Raw genomic sequence first — 18,742 nt, 5'->3', positions numbered from 1 at the left:
TGACCAATTAATTTATAGTGTGCATGTGTTGATGCTAGGCTTGGCTCTAGCATGCTCTGCCAAGCTCTGATGACCTTATCAGATGCTTGGTGACTGACTGATGTTTCATGCTTATGTTAAGCTTGTGCTCTCCTAGTGTCTGTGTGATGCATACACTTGTGCTAGTGAATGGTAATGCTTGCTCAAGCATCATATGATGCTTGCAGTGAGCCATTGGTTCACTGGCAAGGAGTTGGGGCTTGGTTACTGGTCTGTTTCATTTATCTGTAATTCTTTGCTTGGCTAAATAGATAAATGATGTGAGCTGTTTATCAGTAATGATCATCTTAATATTAATAAGATTGAGCTAGAGGGATGCCAACATCTATTGGGAACCCTGGCTCCTTTTTGAACCCATCTGGGTGATGATATTTGTGCATGGCTTCTCTGTGGGATTTGGTGAAGTGGTTGAGGTGGCCCTGACAGCAAAGCTTTGCTGTTAGAGTAGCTCCCACCTTTGTTGGCTGGCTGTGATTTGGTGAATATCTCACTGGAAGAAACCATGTTGGTTTTCCAGTGCTCTTTGCTGTTGACAAACTAGAATAGGCACAAGTGCCTATCTATCTGATGGTTAGCAAACCATGTAGTGCTAGGTGAGTTGGGTAGGCTAGCTGTGAATCTTTCCCTTGCTGGATTCTTTGGTTTACCCCAGTGTTAACACAATGGGCTTAACCATTTCTTCCCTGGGATGATTTCTTCTGGCTTAATTCCCTTTTTTGCCAGCATCAAATGGTTTGATCACCAAATGATGATGCACACAGGGTAACCACACCCTCTGGCTTGTGTATATGTTATGCACATGCTTATTTATGAGCAAAACAGAGTTTTGCTCAGGTTGATCTTTTTTATACCTCACTCCAGCTCCTAGATGATTTGTTGGTGTAGAGGATTTGCTTCAGTGATGATCTTTTGCTTGCCCTGCTCCTCCTAGCAAGCTTGTGGTCTTGGTTTAATTTCTGGTGATTGTGGAGTGGATAAAACAGCTTTAGCTGTTCATCTGTTCTTGGTGTTCTTGAGCTATTCTTGCTGTTCTTGGTGGCTTACCACTGCTGCCTGTCGATGGATGAAGCATATGACTAGGGTTTTGGCTGGGAAAAGGTTATATGTGGCCAACCATTGCATCCCTGGTCGACAGCTCTTGCTTGGTCACTTTGGTGACTCACTGTGTGTGTGTGCTGCATGCACACAGCCATGTGAGCAGGCTGTGTGTGTGTGTAGACAGTCTTGTGCACTGGACACAGAACTTGACTGTGGCATGGATCAGCTCGGCCACTTTGGTCCTATCTGCTTATTTCATATTTTCATTTGATTTCTAACCTGCCAAGTGGCTATGCCACTTGGCATAACTTCTTTTTGTTGTGATTTTGTGCAGGGATCATCAATTGATCAAAATAGACATGGAGGTCATCCAATCCAAGATCAAGTGAAGATGATCTTGTAGTATTTCGACTAGGATACATCCTTGTACTTTTCTTTTTATTTTCTTTTATTTTTCAATTTCACCAATTCTTGTACTGTGTTGTAATATTCATTTATTTCCATTATGAATATTGTAAAGACAATGTATCTTGTGTGTTAATCAATAAAGCTCAAAGTTTTCCCTAATGAGCTTTACTTTATTATAATTGTTCATATTGTTTATTATTGATTATATACTTAATGAATTTCCTCACAATTGAATTATTTAGGTTAAGTATTTAATGTTTGAATTTGAAATTCAAATCCAACATTGGTTTGAATTCAACCATGTCTCTTTATAAATAATTCAATCATGCAAACTCTCCCCTCTCTTCTCCAAACCCTAAACTAGTTGAGTGAGATGCAAGTTTGTCGCACTCTCGAAACCCTAACCCTGTAAGGTGTCGAGAGAGAAACTTGTCCCCCTTCGATGCAGTTTTTGTTTAAAAGCGCGAAATTTCCCTAGAATTTACTATGCAATGCACATCCCTTTCTAAAATCTACCCCTCGATCGTCTCTAAACCTGGGACATTACAGCCTTTCCCCCTTAAAGAAAACTTCGTCCCGAAGTTGTGGTTGTAATACCTGAACAGCTCGGGGTATGTTTTCCTCAGGTCTTCCTCTTTTTCCCAGGTGGCTTCCCTCTCGGGGTGATGCTTCCATTGTATCTTGCAATACTTGATAGCTTTATTTCTGAGTTGTTTCCAGCTCTCCTCAAGAATCTTGGCTGGCTTCTCGATGTATGTCAAGTCTGGTTGTAACTCGAGCTCATCATGTGATATTGGTTCATCTGGGGTCTTCAAGCATTTCCGAAGTTGTGACACATGGAAAACATTGTGAACTTGAGCTAACCTTCCCGGTAGATCCAATTCAAAGGCTAAACCTCGGTTCTGACTCAGTATCTTGAAAGGTCCTATATATCTAGGGCTGAGTTTTCCTTTTACTCCAAACCTCTGGAGTCCTTTCATCGGGCTTACCTTAAGATAAACCATGTCTCCAACTCGTGGCTCCCATGTCCTCCTCTTCTGATCGGCATAACTCTTTTGCCGACTTTGGGCTATTTTGAGCCTGTCTCTGATAATGTCAATGATTTGTTGTTTTTCCTTGACATAATCAGGGTTAAACTCTTTGCTTGCTCCGGCTTCATACCAACATATCGGTGATCTACACTTTCTTCCATACAGAGCTTCAAATGGTGCCATCTTGATGCTGCTTTGATAGCTATTATTGTATGAAAACCCTGCTAGTGGTAAGTGTTCTTCCCATGATCCTCCGAAGTCTAGGGCACAAGCCCTAAGCATATCCTCTAAGACCTGGTTGGTTCTCTCGGTTTGTCCACCTGTTTGGGGATGATAAGCGGTACTATAGTCCAACTTGGATCCTAAAGCTTCGTGTAGTTGCTTCCAGAATGCTGATGTGAACACGGATCCTCGATCCGACACGATCTTCTTAGGCACTCCATGCTTACTCACGATCTCTTTGATGTAAAGATCGATGAGTTTCTCTCCTTTATCCTGCTGGTTTACTGCTAAGAAGTGGGCGCTCTTCGTCAACCGGTCAACGATTACCCATATCATGTCCTTCTTTTTATTAGTCATGGGTAGTCCGGTGATGAAATCCATCCCTATTTCCTCCCATTTCCACTCTGGAATAGGTAAAGGTTGTAACTTTCCTGCCGGACTCTGGTGTTCAGCCTTCACTCTCTGGCAGGTATGGCATTCTGCCACATATTGTGCTATCTCCCTCTTCATGTTATTCCACCAGAATAGTTCCTTTAGGTCCATGTACATCTTTGTACTTCCCGGATGTATGGAATATGGTGTTTGATGAGCTTCCCGGAGTATTACTTCCTTAATTTCAGCAATATCCGGAACGCAAATTCTCTTCTGGAACCATAATGATCCAGATTCTCCGCGATGAAATTCTGATGGTCTTCCTTCATCTATTCTTCTCATCTCCTCAATGATGAATGGATCGTCTAACTGACCCATCATTATTTCATTCTTCAAGTTGACATTCAACTCATCAGCTACTTGCAACGCCGATAATCCTTCATGGGCTTCCTTCTCCCAAAGTTGTATTTGGGCTTGACTTATTTCCTTCCTCAACTCCGGTGATATTTCTTGTTCCACACCTCCGGTGCTCTTCCTACTCAGGGCATCTGCTACAACATTAGCCTTCCCTGGTGTGTAATTGATTGTCAGGTCATAATCCTTGATCAGTTCTAACCATCTTTTCTGCCTCATGTTGAGTTCCTTCTGAGTGAAGAAATATTTGAGGCTTTTATGGTCTGTATAGAGCTCACACTTAGCTCCATAGAGAAAATGTCTCCAAGTTTTAAGTGCAACTACGACTGCTGCTAATTCCAAGTCATGTGTTGGATAATTCACTTCATGAGGTCTGAGTTGCCTTGATCCATAAGATATCACTTTCCGATCTTGCATGAGTATGCAACCCAATCCATGCTTGGATGCGTCACAGTACACGGTGTAATCCTTGCCAACTTCTGGAACCGCTAACACCGGTGCCGTGGTGAGTTTCTCCTTCAGAGTTTGAAAACTCTTCTCACACTCCTCTGACCACACGAATGGTGTGTTCTTCCTTAACAGCTTTGTCATTGGTCCTGCTATCTTAGAGAATCCTTCAATGAATCTCCGATAATATCCTGCCATTCCTAGGAATCCTCGGATTTCCTTGACAGTCTTGGGTGCTTCCCATTCTAGAACTGCTGCTACCTTACTCGGGTTATGACTATTCCATCTTTACTAATAACATGACCAAGAAATTCCACTTGATCTAGCCAAAATTCACACTTACTAAGTTTGGCATAGAGTTGATGTTCCCTTAGTGTTTGCAACACTAACCTCAAATGTTCAGCATGTTCGGCCTTGTTCTTGGAATATATCAAGATATCATCGATAAATACGATGACAAACTTGTCCAGATATGGCATGAAGATTTTATTCATGAGATTCATGAATATTGCTGGGGCATTGGTCAATCCAAAAGGTACTACAAGGTATTCATGGTGTCCATACCTTGAGACAAAGGCAGTTTTCGGAACGTCTTCCTTCTTGATCTTTATCTGGTGATAACCGGATCTTAGATCAATCTTGGAAAAGACTCCCGCGCCTCTTACTTGATCAAATAGATCTTGTATTCTTGGAAGTGGGTACTTGTTCTTGATTGTGACGTTGTTCAGATTCCTGTAGTCTCCGCACATCCTTCTTCCTCCATCTCTTTTATCCACGAAGATCACAGGTGATCCCCATGGTGAAACACTCTCCTGAATGAATCCCTTTTGTTCCAAGTCATCTAGTTGCTCCTTAAGTTCTTTCAATTCCTTGGGTCCCATCTTATATGGTGCTTTGGCAATCGGAGCTGTTCCTGGAATTAGGTCGATAGTGAATTCTATCTCCCTATCTAGTGGCATACCAGGTAATTCCGCAGGAAACACATCCTGGAATTCATTTACTACAGGTATATCTTCTAACTTCACCTCCTTCATACTGTTCAGCTGTAGCTCAACTTCAATCTGTGTATGTTTGTCGCCCTGGTAGATCATTCTACTTCCATCGGGGCTTTTCAAAGACACCGTCTTGTTTACACAGTCGATCAATGCTCCATTAGCTTCTAACCAGTTCATACCAAGAATGACATCAATGTCCTTCATCGGTAAAATGAACAGGTCCGCGTCAAACGCGCACTTATTGATCATAATGACTTGTTTTTGTTTAGCATGGGTTACTACTATCGTTCCCCCCGCAGAAAGTATGGTTATAGGTGTATCTAACTTAGTGCAACTAATCCCATGTTTGGTGATGAATTGTTGAGAAATGAATGATGTAGTTGCACCAGTATCAAAAAGTACTTTGCCAGGATGAGTGAGTATCTGGAGCGTACCTATCACCGCCTGGTCAGAGTTGACCACCTCCTCCAGACTGGTACAATTCAGCTTGCCGAAGGGCTTCTTATTCTTCCAGTTGCCTCCGGTGTTTCCTCCTCGACCTCCTCCTCCTCCTGACTGACCTCCTCCACTATTTTTCTTGGGGCAGTCCTTCAGCATGTGCCCCTCCTGACGACACCCAAAACATATGATCTTGGGTTTCCAGCAATCTTGTGAAAGATGCCCTTTAAACCCACAAATGCGGCAAACAATTTGATTTGCGGCTTGGTTTCCTTGGTTCCTCCTGTTATTGTAGCTGTTGTTGTTGTTGTTGTTGTTGTACCTTGGTTTGAAACTCAAACCAGTATTAGGCTTGTTACTGACAAATCTCTTAGGCTCAAACTTGGCCTTTTTCCGCTTCTCCTCCTGCAATTGCTTGAAATCATCTTCCAGAGTGATGGCTGCATCCACCAACTCTTGAAACTCCGTCGCTCTCATCATACGGAGCTGAACCTTGAACTGGGGACTTAACCCCCTCAGAAATCTCTTTTTCTTCTTGTCCTCGGTGTTGACTTCTTCAACAGCGTACCGGGACAGTTTAGAAAATTCCCTGACATATGTCAGGATTGCCTTGTCCTTCTGCTCGAGACTTTCAAATTCTCGACACTTCAGTTCCACAATACTTTCAGGGACATTGGATTCCCTGAACTTCCTTGCAAATTCCTCCCAGGTAAATACCTTCCCAGCCGGATAAACGGCTACAATATTGTCCCACCATGATGCGGCAGGTCCACACAGCAGATGGGTAGCGTAACGGACCTTCTCTTGGTCGTTACATTCAACGGTGTTGAGCTTTCGCTCAGTATCCATCAGCCAATCTTCCGCGTCCATTGGCTCGGGCGCGTATGCGAAAGATATAGGCTTAGTGTTTTGGAAGTCTGCTAATGTGACTCCCGGGTTCTCAGGTCTCTCCACCCTGTTTTGCTGCAACAAATCCTGAAAGAATTTGTTCTGCTGCTCCAGTGTTACACGCTGTCGCTCCTCTACCAGCTGCATGTACTGGATAAAATTTTGCTGCGTCATGGGTGGTGGTGGTGGTGGAAACTGATCTCTGGCTGCACCCTCAGCCTCTTCCTTTTGTTTTGCTTCGCGCTCCATGCGCTGTGCTTCGGTCTCATCTCCTAGCGTTCCCGACATAACCCCCTAGTTCTGCAACACAAGATGATACTCATAATTACTCCATGCGCAAGTTTTTTGAGCTCAACTTTGTGCACAGAACTAGTCACGCAATGGAAATCAAGAAGCAAATCCAAATCATACAAAACATATACCCTGTATATACATACTTAAGTGGTCTTATTACAATACTCAAGTCGATGTGAGTATGCAAACTCACTTATTAAAGTATATGTACAAATTTATACAAATATTACAAACTATAATACACGTGGTACTTGTGTATTATAGCCTCGCCTCCCTTGGTGGACTCTAGTCGATCTTCACTCCCGGTACATTCCAGGCTTCCATCCAGTCGAACGTGTCGTCCTCCTGATAGACCCTGGAACATAAGGTCTCCCCGTTGGCTGGTAATCCGAATCCGATGATGATCCTAGGGAGAAATCAGTGTTTACAAACTGATCGTTAAGTGCATCATAGTCCACCCATCGGGTGTACTCCCCTGTAGCCCCACCATAAGGGTTACCAAAACTCATACCCGACTCAACCTGTGTCGGATACCCTCCATCCACTCCTTCATTACTAGGATAGCTCTGGTTCTGGGTTGTTGCGTCATCATTCATCTCCCCATCATAATACACAGAAGTACTATGGGTTCCAGTATCCGATCCCCAACGCCAACCCGTGGAATTCTCGATAGGAGTCTCGGAACGATGGTTGTTTCCGGATTCCTCTCCGCCCTCGTATCCCCATAGGAACTACCTGTAGTTCCTGTGTAACAGGTGTAGATTCACGCTCAAGTGGATCAATACTGATGTAGTCACCAGCTGAATAAACTGGTGTGTGCACCACATTCTCCATAGGTTCTTTCCCCCTACTCTCCTCCTTGGGTTCAGTAAATTCCTCTAGCATCGTATCAATTGCTCCTATCAGATGATGGTTCAACTGAAAGAGTAATGATATGAAGTTGTGGCTATTATCCATATATTTTGCCGCTGCTATAGGTTTGCGTTTGGCATATTTGTAGTGGTTGAGCATGGGATCTTCTTCCTCCTGATTATGAGGAATATGGGAGAACTCGGAATCCATAAGCTCCTTCGTCTTATGTTCCCGTATGTCGGTTATGGCTCTCATAACAGCTATATGATAGGCTGTGTTGGTTGTCCTAGCTTCCCCAGCTGGCATGACTACGCTCATTCCCAAAGATTCGGGAAGTCGCAGTCCTACTCTGCACTTGGCCAATACAGGACCATCATAGAACATGTATTTCTTTACTGGAATTTGGGGATCGCACCCAAATTCAAGTAACATGGCTCGTAAGATGTCTGCAAGTCCTCCTTGGTATTCGCTCAGTGTGGAATCCATAACTTTCACGTTTCTTCCCGGTCGTGAACTTGCCATGTTGGCTGTAGAAATAGAAAGATTATAAGATTAGTAATAATGCATCATAATAGAGATAATAAAGAATTATCGCACTAAAAGATATGATTGTTATATTCTCAATTGAATATACACCATATTTTTAGAGAATTCTTTACTAGTCCTATTTGACTCCTAACGTTTGGTCCCATTTACTAGGTTCCAACCTAAGGTCAAAGCTTTTGCTCTGATACCAACTGTGGTGACCCTGCATACCACTGCATGTTGTAGTATGCCAGTCGTTGATATAACATCCACGAAGTACCATTCCGCAAATGTTACATCCCTCAGAGTAGTACAATAGAACATAGCAGGTCCATAACTCATTCACATATTATTACAATTAACATACACATGTCATCTCGGAGCTCCTCTTGGGTCCTAAGAGAAGTACTCCTGGGTTCGAGGCGAACCCGACTTAACTTACAATATAAGTGTCTCATTAAGCTAAACATTTATTTCCTCGAGCAGCTAAATATTAAGAGTTCGTGCTGCTCGGCTTCAACTACTAATAGGTTCTTCTAGGCTTGATCTCCACCGGAAGCCTCCCCGGTTCCGTAGACTATGAGATAGTCTACGCCTTCAACTCCTCCTGAGAGGTCAGGTTCATCGTAGCCGATAATCTTGGCTCCTTCATTGCTGTCGTAGTCCTCCTCCAGACGATTCAGACAATCTAAGCATGGGATTTAAGAGTGGTATGAGTACAAGCGTACTCAACAAGTTCATTATAGGTAAGAGGTGTTTAATGCACTAGCTACGATATTAGACCAGAAAGTCTAATACCAATGCAAGTTTTGATAAACATTTCTTCAAGAGATTGATTTTATTTCAAAGAGCTATGTCCGTCAGCCTTCACCGGTTTACTAGAACTTCATGGAGCTCCTTTCCGGCCGCGTTCGCAGTTCCTCATCCCGGAACAGGGAGTGACAGGTCACAGTTCTTTACACTCTGCAGAGGTGTGTTGCTTTACCCATAAGAGATCTTAACCTTGGTGCCAACCGGGCAGCTTTCCCGTCCACACTTCCTTTGGTGTGAGGCCCGGTATAAGGTCTAGCCAATCATGTTCCTCCGCTACCTCGAACACCCACCCTTTGTTGCATGCCCCGACCCTGGGTCCTCGCCGGTCCCATTATTCCCGTAATTTCAGGGTGGACCCCGACCACGACGACAGTCTGGGATCGAACCAAACTCCTTCGCCGGTAGCTACAACCCATCATAGACCGCAATACCGTGGGGACTTAGAATGGGTTCCCCACCCACAAGTTGCTCCGCAAGCCGCAACCGCTACGGTATGCACAAAGATAACCGTGGGGACTTAGAATGGGTTCCCCACCCACAAGTTGCTCCGCAAGATACAACCGCTACGGTAAGCGCATCCGTTGATGAACGAGAGGTGGAAACACTTTTGACTACTCCGTCCCACTCCGGATCTTATGGTTAACACGGATATTACGGCACAAGAATCACTGGCGACATTTGTTGTTTAATCCTAGATGGATATAAACCCGTGCAATGGAACCTCCACCATATCAACACAATCCATGGTTCCATTGCCCACCACTTAGTCATATTCATAATTATGAAAGTAGTGGTTTTGATTTTTGTGCAATAGTGATAACCATAATACTTTGCAAGTAATTTGATAAAAATACTCAAATGACATGAGCAAGTGATGAACTTGCCTGAACACTGCAAAGTTTTGCAGTTGGAAGGTGTGGACTGACCCTTGTCCTCTGTCTCTGAAAAATAGCATCATTGTCCGATAAGGGCAATGGTTAAAGAAGCAATTATGCATGATTCCATTTTTAGGGTTTGTTCCCCCCTTCCGATGTCGTTATTATTTCATGTAAGAGGTTAATACTAAGAATAATTTGAGGATACTTGATTTAAAGTAAAATACAACCTTGAAATGTTGTCAAGGTGTTTTTAAAGTCCAAAAGCATTGATGGACTTATTTTCATTACTGAAAATAATATGTGTGATTTAAATCATTATTTAAATCCTTAAAATAGGACTTATTCTTAATTGTCTTCAAAAATTCTCTTTGATATTTTATTTAAATAGAGAATTTTATGCTGATCCTTTTTCATATTTTTAATTTATTTTTAAGAGCTTTTAATAATTTTCTATTGAATTTCAAAGTTTCATGTTTTTATTGAATTATGAAAAGTCCTTTTTGCCCCTGGGCCCACCTGTCAGGGTGGCCCAGCGGGTTAACCCTAACCCGAGCCGCTCGTCCGGCTCGGTCGGACGCACCCGTCCCCTTCCTCTCGCGCACGCGCTAACCCTAACCCCTCTGAGCTCTGGCGACTCCCGCGTCGCCGCCGCCTTCGCCGATTTTCTCCGGCCAACTCCGGCCATCGCCGGCGGTGAGATGGGTATCAATCGAACCGCCGTTCGACGGCGCTTCGATTGATCCGCGTCGATCTGCTTTTCCTCGCCGCTGCTGTCTTTCCCCAAGCCCTCTGTGATCTAGTCGGTGGATCCACGGCGACCTCGTCGCCGCCGTTGCTCCTGGTGACTTGGCGCGGCCGGGTGCCTCGTCGTGATGCTGCTGAGGACCCGTGCGCCTGGCAACGAGCTGGCTTGGCGTGACCATGGCCTGGCGCCGCCGTTCGACCGGCGTGTGCCGCCATGCCGCCATGGCCGTGCCCTTCTCCGTCTAACTGGTAAGCTCGCACCGCCTCCCTACTGCTCTACTGCTTGTTCTTCCTCTCTTCCTTTCCTTCTAAGCTAGCTCTGGCCACTGCTTGCTGTTCCTTGTGCTGTCCGCTGCTCTGTGGATGTGCTCACGGCTGCTGCCTATATGCGCCATGGCTCCTAGCTAGTGTGCTTGCTCTACAGCTATGCGTATGATGCTTACTGTGCTGTTACTACCATGCTTCTGTGCTTCCTAGCTATTTCTGTTCATGGTAATCTCCGGCTGTGGCCCTCCTGTGATTGCTCATGAGCATCCAGTGATGCTCATGGCTTACTGGCTGGCTCCTATTATTTTTACTGTCACTTGGGCATACTGTGTGTGTTTAATTCTGTCCCTGGCTTGATTATATTGTACAATTTCTTGCAAATTTGCAAGAACCAGTGCACATGGGTGCTCTTCAGTGTGCTATCATTCATAGTCTTGCTCACTTGAGCATGCCTGTGGCTAAACCACACCATCCCTTGATGATTTGCTTCTGTATACATTTATATAACATGTATTTGATTGTCTGCTTAGGCCATTATTCCTGTTCTGTGACCAATTAATTTATAGCGTGCATGTGTTGATGCTAGGCTTGGCTCTAGCATGCTCTGCCAAGCTCTGATGACCTTATCAGATGCTTGGTGACTGACTGATGTTTCATGCTTATGTTAAGCTTGTGCTCTCCTAGTGTCTGTGTGATGCATACACTTGTGCTAGTGAATGGTAATGCTTGCTCAAGCATCATATGATGCTTGCAGTGAGCCATTGGTTCACTGGCAAGGAGTTGGGGCTTGGTTACTGGTCTGTTTCATTTATCTGTAATTCTTTGCTTGGCTAAATAGATAAATGATGTGAGCTGTTTATCAGTAATGATCATCTTAATATTAATAAGATTGAGCTAGAGGGATGCCAACATCTATTGGGAACCCTGGCTCCTTTTTGAACCCATCTGGGTGATGATATTTGTGCATGGCTTCTCTGTGGGATTTGGTGAAGTGGTTGAGGTGGCCCTGGCTGACAAAGCTTTGTCGTTAGAGTAGCTCCCACCTTTGTTGGCTGGCTGTGATTTGGTGAATATCTCACCGGAAGAAACCATGTTGGTTTTCCAAGGTTGCTCTTGTCAGTTGACAAACTAGAATAGGCACAAGTGCCTATCTATCCGATGGTTAGCAAACCATGTAGTGCTAGGTGAGTTGGGTAGGCTAGCTGTGAATCTTTCCCTTCTTTGGATTCTTTGGTTTACCCCAGTGTTAACACAATGGGCTTAACCATTTCTTCCTGGGATGATTTCTTGGCTTAATTCCCTTTTTGCAGCATCAAATGGTTTGATCACCAAATGATGATGCACACAGGGTAACCACACCCTCTGGCTTGTGTATATGTTATGCACATGCTTATTTATGAGCAAAACAGAGTTTTGCTCAGGTTGATCTTGTTTATACCTCACTCCAGCTCCTAGATGATTTGTTGGTGTAGAGGATTTGCTTCAGTGATGATCTTTTGCTTGCCCTGCTCCTCCTAGCAAGCTTGTGGTCTTGGTTTAATTTCTGGTGATTGTGGAGTGGATAAAACAGCTTTAGCTGTTCATCTGTTCTTGGTGTTCTTGAGCTATTCTTGCTGTTCTTGGTGGCCTACCACTGCTGCCTGTCGATGGATGAAGCATATGACTAGGGTTTTGGCTGGGAAAAGGTTATATGTGGCCAGCCATTGCATCCCTGGTCGACAGCTCTTGCTTGGTCACTTTGGTGACTCACTGTGTGTGTGTGCTGCATGCACACAGCCATGTGAGCAGGCTGTGTGTGTGTGTAGACAGGTGTTGTGCACCTGGACCTGGAACTTGACTGTGGCATGGATCAGCTCGGCCACTTTGATCCTATCTGCTTATTTCATATTTTCATTTGATTTCTAACCTGCCAAGTGGCTTGGCATAACTTCTTTTTGTTGTGATTTTGTGCAGGGATCATCAATTGATCAAAATAGACATGGAGGTCATCCAATCCAAGATCAAGTGAAGATGATCTTGTAGTATTTAGACTAGGATACATCCTTGTACTTTTCTTTTTATTTTCATTTATTTTTCAATTTCACCAATTCTTGTAATGTGTTGTAATATTCATTTATTTCCATTATGAATATTGTAAAGACAATGTATCTTGTGTGTTAATCAATAAAGCTCAAAGTTTTCCCTAATGAGCTTTACTTTATTATAATTGTTCATATTGTTTATTATTGATTATATACTTAATGAATTTCCTCACAATTGAATTATTTAGGTTAAGTATTTAATGTTTGAATTTGAAATTCAAATCCAACATTGGTTTGAATTCAACCATGTCTCTTTATAAATAATTCAATCATGCAAACTCTCCCCTCTCTTCTCCAAACCCTAAACTAGTTGAGTGAGATGCAAATTTGTCGCACTCTCGAAACCCTAACCCTGTAAGGTGTCGAGAGAGAAACTTGTCCCCCTTTGATGCAGTTTTTGTTTAAAAGCGCGAAATTTCCCCAGAATTTACTATGCAATGCACATCCCTTTCTAAAATCTACCCCTCGATCGTCTCTAAACCTGGGACATTACAGCCTTTCCCCCTTAAAGAAAACTTCGTCCCGAAGTTGTGGTTGTAATACCTGAGCGGCTCAGGGTATGTTTTCCTCGAGTCTTCCTCTTTTTCCCAGGTGGCTTCCCTCGGGGTGATGCTTCCATTGTATCTTGCAATACTTGATAGCTTTATTTCTGAGTTGTTTCCAGCTCTCCTCAAGAATCTTGGCTGGCTTCTCGATGTATGTCAAGTCTGGTTGTAACTCGAGCTCATCATGTGATATTGGTTCATCTGGGGTCTTCAAGCATTTCCGAAGTTGTGACACATGGAAAACATTGTGAACTTGAGCTAACCTTCCCGGTAGATCCAATTCAAAGGCTAAACCTCGGTTCTGACTCAGTATCTTGAAAGGTCCTATATATCTAGGGCTGAGTTTTCCTTTTACTCCAAACCTCTGGAGTCCTTTCATCGGGCTTACCTTAAGATAAACCATGTCTCCAACTCGTGGCTCCCATGTCCTCCTCTTCTGATCGGCATAACTCTTTTGCCGACTTTGGGCTATTTTGAGCCTGTCTCTGATAATGTCAATGATTTGTTGTTTTTCCTTGACATAATCAGGGTTAAACTCTTTGCTTGCTCCGGCTTCATACCAACATATCGGTGATCTACACTTTCTTCCATACAGAGCTTCAAATGGTGCCATCTTGATGCTGCTTTGATAGCTATTATTGTATGAAAACCCTGCTAGTGGTAAGTGTTCTTCCCATGATCCTCCGAAGTCTAGGGCACAAGCCCTAAGCATATCCTCTAAGACCTGGTTGGTTCTCTCGGCCTCCATCAGCGCGTGCATAGTTTTCAAAAGCAAGAACTGCCAGACAAAATAGGGACAGCATGCACTTTCGGTACAACTCTTACTAGCTGCCTAAAAAGATTGTTAGGAATGGTTGGCTCTTGGCTGGTAAAATTTCTTTGGTTGCCAGATTTTAATATGAGAAGAAAAACATCAGCCCCTGATTAAAGTCTGGCAATTAGTCTCATTAACTTGGTAGCTACTCGAAATTAATCTGGTAATTATGATGTAATTAATCTAAAAATTAGGAATATGGCAATCACCACAAATTATTCGGGTAATTACTAGAATTAATTTGTTAATCACAACTGTATTAACTTAATTTAAACATGGTAGCTATGGCCTAATTAACCTGTCAATTACTCCAAATTATTCTGGCAGCTAGAACTTACTTAATCTGGCAATTAGTACTAAACACTGCACCTACTAATCTAGCACTGTCTAATACTGCTAGCAATTCGCTTAGCCTCTGCGAGTATGCTGCCGAACAAGCTGCTGTAGTGGAGATGGCGGAGGCACCATAGATCCCCGAGATGCCACGGTCGTGCGGTTCGCCGCGGCGTTGTGTGGCCCCGACAAAGCCCTGCAAACAAGCGCACCCGCACCGGCAGGCGCGCCCGCCGCCTCCTCCTTGACCTTGAGCCCTGACCCCCGACGCAGCATGCCGAGGAGCACCAGGACAAGCGCGCAGAGAAGCCTCACCTGTCCCTCATGGTCGCCTCCATGCTGAGTGCTCGGCGTCGGTGGCCTTCTCCGATGTGTGCTCCACGACGGCCGCCTCCCTTCCCGGAGCATGCTCGACGGCGGCGGCCTCTCCTCGCGGAGCGTGCTTGACGGCCTCTCGGCGGCCACCCGCAGCGGTGCTGGGCGGCGGCCTACCCGCGGTGGTGCTCGCGGTGGCCACCCGCATTGGTGCTCGGCGGTGGCCTCGCGGGCTGCTGCCCATGAAGGTGGGGCAGATGTGGCGTTCCGCGAGAGGGCTGATGTGGCGGGCTGTGGTCAGCGGCGATGTATGGAGGAGCGGCGGAGCAGCGAGGGAGACCAGGGCGAGGCGGTCAGGCGGATGAGTGAGCGGCGGGCTTGTCCAGGAGCTCGAGTGGTGCGTGTGTGGCCAGAGAAGCTCAGGTTGGGGAAAGATAATGCCGGTTGGGTCTGGTCACGTTTCTATAAGGACTCGGTGCGTTTTTCCTAATCACGAGGCGTCGCACGGAAGGACGAGTGATGCGGCGCTTTCCTGTAGATTTCAAGAAAGAATTCCAACTTCGATTCGGATCCAACTTCGGTTCTGCCCGCTTCGTAGGCTTCCTTAAATTTACTCTTTTGTCGTGGAAACGCAAGTCGACAATCCCCAACTCCCTTCTCTCTAGGGTTCGGCTTTTTCGCACAGCGCACACATGAAATCTGTGGCCGGCGTCGTAGCTGCTCCTCCAGATTGGTCCTGCCTACCGGATGATATGCTGCTCATCGTGATGCAGATTCTGGACATTCGAGATCTCTTGAGCGCCGGGGCCGTATGCTCCTCATGGCGCCCCGCCTACTCAGCCATCCGCAGTATCCGGCTCCCAATCACCGATGCGTCACCTTGCCTGCTATACTCGTGCGAGTCCGACGATTCGAGCACCGCTACGATCTACAGCCCCTCAAGCAAGGTGACCTTCAAGGTCCGCCTGCCCGATCCCCCGTTCCGTTGCCGCCATGTGGTGGGCTCGGGGCACGGGTGGATTGTCACTGCTGATGAGATGTCCAACCTCCAGGCTCTCAACCCGCTGACCGGCGCGCAGGTAGATCTCCCGCCTGTTACGGGGCTCTACCACATTAAGAGCTTTCTCAACGAGCAAGGCCGCATCATGTACAATCACCACTACGACGCACCAAGTTATCCCGATCCTCTTGTATATTACCCTGAGGAACTACGCCTGTTTTTGTACCACCGGGTGGTCATGTCCTGCAGTCCTTCTGCCGGGAGACAGTGCGTGGTCCTCCTCATCCACAGGCCGACTGGGCAGCTCTCATTCGGTCGCATTGGCAACGAACTGTGGACGCGGATAATAGGTGAAGGCGATGTGTTTGATGGATTGAAATATAACGAGACTGTGGGTGCTGTCTACAACGAGAATGATTGCTTGTTTTATGTGGTTTCACCGAATGGCTGCATCTTCACATTGGATCTCAATGGTCCTCTCCCGGTGGCAAGGAAGATTCTGCAAGAAGTTGCAATAGATATCGATAACTGTAAAAAAAATATTGTTCTCACACCCATGGGCCATATCTTCCAGGTATGGAGATTTTCGGAATGCAGGCTTGCAACCAACCCTGGGATATATGTTCCCAATATTTGGGATGATGAGGATTATGAGTATGGGGGCGAAGAGTGGATCACTACTAGAATGGAGTTATACAAGGTTGATATTGACGAGCAAAAACTCGTGAAGACCACTTGCTTGGAAGGTTATGCTCTTTTCATGGGCTTCAGTTCACCTATACTTGTTTCGACACAAGATTTTCTTGCGTTTAGTCAAGATTGCGCTTATTTTACCGATGATAGGTTGGAGAGCATATGTCTTAATATATTTGGAAGGCGAGATATAGGTATGTGGAACTTCAAAACTGCTACTCTTGGCCATGTGCAGCCTGAGCATTCTTGGCTTAATTTTCCTCCTCCAATTTGGATAACACCATTCCTTGGTTAAGGACCTCAGAAGATAGAGGAGAGCGCCAGGCGCAGATTTTCGGAATACTTCTACGGGGAATGCTGATTGAATGAGCATTCTCCATATTATGCCTTGAAGAGGACTCGAACCTCCACGCTCTTCAGCACGAGATTTTCTGCCTGTTTTAAATTATAAGATGTTCTAGCTTTTTCTGAATTATATGTCCCCTCTCTTCACTCATTTCGTATGTAGTCCATATTCAAATATCCAAAATATTTATAATTCGGAATGGAGGTAGTAGTATGTGAGAACCGGAAATTAACTTTCCGACCCTCCTGTGTTACTCGTCAATCCCAATATCAATGTTGACGACACAGCGAAATGTATATCATTACAGACGTACAAAAGATTAATTACAAAGTTTGAATAGCCACATAGTGTGACATTCATTACAATCAGAAAGCACAACGGATAAATAAAACGCGAAATGACTCCATCTCAGCCACAGGCAGTTGATGTAGTCCACGAGGCCTCACTCTTCAATGTCGTCGTAGTTGTTGTAGTCTTCCTTGTCTTTGTAGTACTCTGAATATCAACAAAAGTTTTGCCATGAGTACATTTCGTACTCAACATGCCCCCTCGGTGCAAAACCTAATATATCTACATGAGGCTTCAAAGGAAGGCTGTAGGTTCTTTTGCATAAAAGCCAATTTTATTTGCAATATATGTGATAAAAGCAGTTTTAGACGAAAACATGTTTTATAATGAGTGTAATATTTCTCATCAATGTGGTTGTCCTCGACAACTCACGTATTCCATAGGATTCAGATTCCAGGAAAAGAAGGAAAGGAGAGAGAGGCAAAGAGGGAAATAGCAAGACAGGTTCCTGTATGTCAAGAAGGATTCATATGTCGTCCATGACCGTGGACACGGCTATTCGAATAGTTTTAACTCTGCAGAGGTTGTACACTTTGCCCACACGACACAACCCCATCTTGTTGCCCACCAGCCGCCGCTGATTTAATACACACCAATTGGTGTACCGGCAGAGGAATCGTGACAAGGTCTTTTAGCTAGATCCCCCAAAGATGTGACATGCCCACCGGGTCTAGCGCACGGTATTGAGAGTACGTCCCCAAACCGGTCCCCCCATCTGTGCCGAAGGTTCTCCCGTAGGCAGCCACCTTATCTGCGGTACGGCGACATCAACACCTAAGGCTGACTAACTTACTTAACCAGGCCAGTGCCCATATAGCATGTGGTTGTACGGTTGTCACAATCTTCAAATCCAAGACTTTTGAGGACCCTTAAGCGGCACGAACGACGGATTGCTCCCTCCAACTTGTGAAGGGAAACCAATCTCTCCTTCAACATTTGATTCAGCTGTCGCCCGCGCCATGTTTAGAGGGTAAGTTTCACCCAGAGTAGAAGAGAGAGAGTAGAGGAAGCAACAACGGCTAATCAGCCTAGCTCAACGACTTTCAAAAGGGTATGTTTGACCCGAAGGTCGATCAATTCCTCCAAAGAGGCAATAGGAAGTATCCTAATGATTATTTAGCATGCTAAGCATCTCTACTCTATCAGGATTATTATATAATCTCTACTCAGGGTATCAAGTAAAAGGCGACAAGCGAATCAAGGTTGGTGTGTCAATCGACACGCTAACTACTGGAATAAAATAGCATATATATTTGCAAAACATAAAATAGCATGCAATTTGTAAAACTGGGATAAATATGATGAGAGGGCATGCCTTCGTTGTCAAACTCCTGCTTTTCACTTCCTTGATCGTGATTGTACCACTCTCCGTTCCCTCCTAATCGCCGAATCGAAGCAATAACAATTCCAATGAATACAAGCAATACAACAAATACGACTCAAATGAAAAGTGCATAAGATCCAAATGAAAAGATCCAAATAAGCGGTGTGTGTTAACCGTTCGGCATACATAGCACAAGAACAAGACCGGAATGACTCGTACATGATTTGGGTAACTAAGACTTAAGGCATAGCGATCGTGCCATTCTGACTACCAAAATA

At 44.7% G+C, this 18,742-nt stretch overlaps 1 protein-coding gene across 1 annotated transcript; it reads left to right on the top strand.

The window, feature by feature from the left end:
- The first annotated feature begins 15,445 nt into the window (after positions 1 to 15,445).
- LOC127319617 (uncharacterized) lies at positions 15,446 to 16,741 on the top strand. Its single transcript, XM_051349594.1, has one exon. The coding sequence runs from the start codon at positions 15,446 to 15,448 to the stop codon at positions 16,739 to 16,741; it is 1,296 nt and encodes a 431-aa protein (XP_051205554.1).
- The last annotated feature ends 2,001 nt before the right edge of the window (positions 16,742 to 18,742 follow it).

The sequence above is a fragment of the Lolium perenne genome, chromosome 5, assembly GCF_019359855.2.
Source record: "Lolium perenne isolate Kyuss_39 chromosome 5, Kyuss_2.0, whole genome shotgun sequence".
In the NCBI taxonomy this organism is placed as follows: Eukaryota; Viridiplantae; Streptophyta; class Magnoliopsida; order Poales; family Poaceae; genus Lolium; species Lolium perenne.
The sequence above is the reverse complement of the archived record's forward strand: the minus strand, read 5'-3'. Positions and strand labels throughout refer to the sequence as shown.